Here is a 2965-nt window from a genome sequence, read left to right on the forward strand (position 1 = left end):
TGAGTCCGAGGCCAGCCTGTTCCAGGGCAGTTTTTCCACCACAGAGCGCCTCAGGCCGACACGCCGGCAGCGAGCGCCATATTTCCCGACGGTGGTGGCGCCTGCCCGCCTTTATCCCCAGCACTGGGTGTGGGGGTGCAGAAGTAGGCGAATCTGTGAGTCCGAGGCCAGCCTGGTCCTTTTCCAGCACAGAGCGCACCAGCCCGACACACCGACAGTGAGCGCCAAAGGTATGGATGCTTTTAAAAACTTGTAAAATTTTTCCAGGCAGTGGTGGCGCCCTTTATCCCCAGCACTTGGGAGGCAGAAGTAGGCGAATCTGTTAGTTCGAGGCCAGCCTGGTCCAGGACAGCTTTTCCAGCACAGCACACCAGGCCGACACACTGGCAGTGAGCGCCAAAGGTATGGATGCTTTTTAAAAACTTACAAAATTTTTCCGGGTGGTGGTGGCGCCCTTTAACCCCAGCACTCGGGAGGCAGAAGTAGGAGATTCTCTGTTAGTTCGAGGCCAGCCTGGTTCAGGATACCTTTTCCAGCACAGAGCGCACCAGGCCGACACACTGGCAGTGAGCACCAAAGGTATGGATGTTTTTTAAAAACTTAACAAAACTTTTCCAGGCGGTGGTGGCACCCTTTAAACCCAACACTTGGGAGGCAGAAGTAGGCGAATCTGTGAGTTCGAGGCCAGCCTAGTCCAGGACAGCTTTTCCAGCACAGAGCGCACCAGGCCGACACACTGACAGTGGGCGCCAAAGGTACGAATGCTTTTTTTCTTGGTTTTTTGAGACAGGGTTTCTCTATAAAACTTGGGGAAGGGCTGGAGAGATGGCTCAGTGGTTAAGAGCACTGTCTGCTCTTCCAGAGGTCCTGAGTTCAATTGCCAGCAACCACATGGTGGCTCACAACCATCTGTAAAGAGATCTGGCGCCCGCCTCTGGCGTGTGGGTATAAACGGAGGCAGAAAGTTGTATACATAATAAAAACTTGGGGAATTTTTCCAGGTGGCAGTGGTGCCCTTTAACCCCAGCACTCAGAAGGCAGAAAAGTAGGTGATTCTCTGTTGAGTTCAAGGCCAGCCTGGACTACCTGGTCTACAAGAGCTAGTTCCAGGGTAGTTAGAGTTGTTACACAGAGAAACCCTGTCCTGAAGAAAAAAAAAAAACCTTGCAAATTTTAATGTAGCTCTTGGTTCCTTTGGCTTGTCTTCGCAGTTAAGTCAGGGTCTCGCAGTGCAGCCCCGACTGGTTTGCCCATGCCTAATCCCCCAGAATACAGTACAGTAATTGGCAGCATCTGCATCACACCAGTGGAAGGCAGGTTTCTTGGGGTCTGTATTAAATTCAAAGCATACACTCCTACACAGAGTTGTAAAGTTTTGCCTCACAGTTGATAGAACTGCCATGATTTCTACCTGTTCACCAATACTTTTTGTTTTTCTTTAAGGGCCCCGATTTTCTATTAGGATGGAACAAACTTTACAGGACACTTTGGAGGGGGCCGATGAGACTGTCCAGCAGCAACCCCCTTCGACGAGACCCGAAAAATCTCTTCAGGAAAAACTGTATGACACTTATGTGGAGGAGTGCGAAAAGGAGCCAGAAGCAGAGGGCCTTCGAAGCAATGTCAACTTGCTAGAGAAGCTTATGAAGAGAGAGCCATTGCCATGTTTAGTGGTCAGCCTGTACCCAGAAAACCAGGGCTATTCTCTCATGCTCAAGGATAAAGATGGAGTCCTTATAGAGCCCTATCCGGGGCCGTATGTGGGACAGAAACTGCTTGAATATTTGGATGCTGAAGAGTTACCTTCTTTTCTGATTGATATCCTGGAAAAGTCTCCTGTGAATGTTTTTCACAGTGGCTGTGTCATAGCAGAAATCCGAGACTACAGGGAGTGCGGTGACATCTACCCTCCCGAGGAGCCTGCTGCAGAGGCTGCGGTGTCCTATCCTGCTTGCCAAGTCCGGCATATTCTCTTACGTCCAACGATGCAGTCTCTAGTAAGCGATGTCGAGTCCATGACAAGTGACAGCAGTCAGTGGACCCAGGAAGAAAAACAGGAGCTTGAGAGCCAACTGACCTCAGCTACAGCAGAGCCACTATGTCTGGATCCTTCTGTCGCTGTCACCTGCACGGCCAACAAATTGCTGTTTAATGAGCAGAAGATGAACACTAACCCCATGCGGCAATGCTTCAAGATGCATGCATGCCCCTCTCTGGATCAAGAGGAGGTACCATCTGGGTGTTCTTGTCCCCCTGACTTGACGACAACGACTCCTTGCAAAAAGCAGGCAAAAATAAGTCCAGATAACCCATCTGACCTGCAGATTGATGGAACAGAAACATGCAACCAGAGTCTCTGTGGACTGACTGTGCCTTCAGAGATGGACTTGGAGAACTTTATTAAAAAGATGCTATCTCTGCCCTTTGATGAGACTGAACCAACCGTCTCAGCAATTCCTGAGGTAAAACATGATTGTATGTTTGATTGTGAGGATGACAGTCAGCTATGGGATATGAATGCAGATATCATGGAGTGCCTTAATACACTTTTCAGTGACGAAATGGAGCCACTTCCAGAGGGCAGTAGTGCTAACCCCATGTCTCTCCCTCCTGTGGCCCTGGGTGATTATTCAGATGATTTCCTGACAGGGATAAACACTGAGCCTAGGAAGACAGTGCCTATGTGCCAGGAGACTGTCCAGAGCCAAGCTAGTTGTCCCAGCAAGATGCCACAGGGGTCCAGTAGCTCAGTCTGTCCTCCTCAGCCCGCCCCAGAGAAGAAGTGGTCTTGTAGCTCAGTCTGTCCTCAGCCCGCCCCAGAGAAGAAGTGGTCTTGTAGCTCAGTCTGTCCTCAGCCCGCCCCAGGGAAGAAGTGGTCTTGTAGCTCAGTCTGTCCTCCGCCCACCCCAGAGAAGAAGTGGTCTTGTAGCTCAGTCTGTCCTCAGCCCACCCCAGAGAAGAAGTG

The 2965-nt window shown here is 50.5% G+C and overlaps 1 protein-coding gene across 1 annotated transcript in view; it reads left to right on the forward strand.

The window, feature by feature from the left end:
* The first annotated feature begins 1463 nt into the window (after positions 1 to 1463).
* Positions 1464 to 2965, forward strand: part of LOC126494744 (transcription factor SPT20 homolog) — a 5623-nt gene continuing 4121 nt past the window's right edge. Inside the window, exon 1 of the mRNA XM_050132152.1 lies at positions 1464 to 2622. Coding sequence (XP_049988109.1) covers positions 1464 to 2622 — 1159 coding nt within the window. The remainder of the gene's footprint in view (positions 2623 to 2965) is intronic.

This window comes from Alexandromys fortis, unplaced genomic scaffold, assembly GCF_014885135.2.
Source record: "Alexandromys fortis isolate MF-2015 unplaced genomic scaffold, M_Fortis_MF-2015_v1.1 scaffold_406, whole genome shotgun sequence".
Lineage (NCBI taxonomy): Eukaryota > Metazoa > Chordata > Mammalia > Rodentia > Cricetidae > Alexandromys > Alexandromys fortis.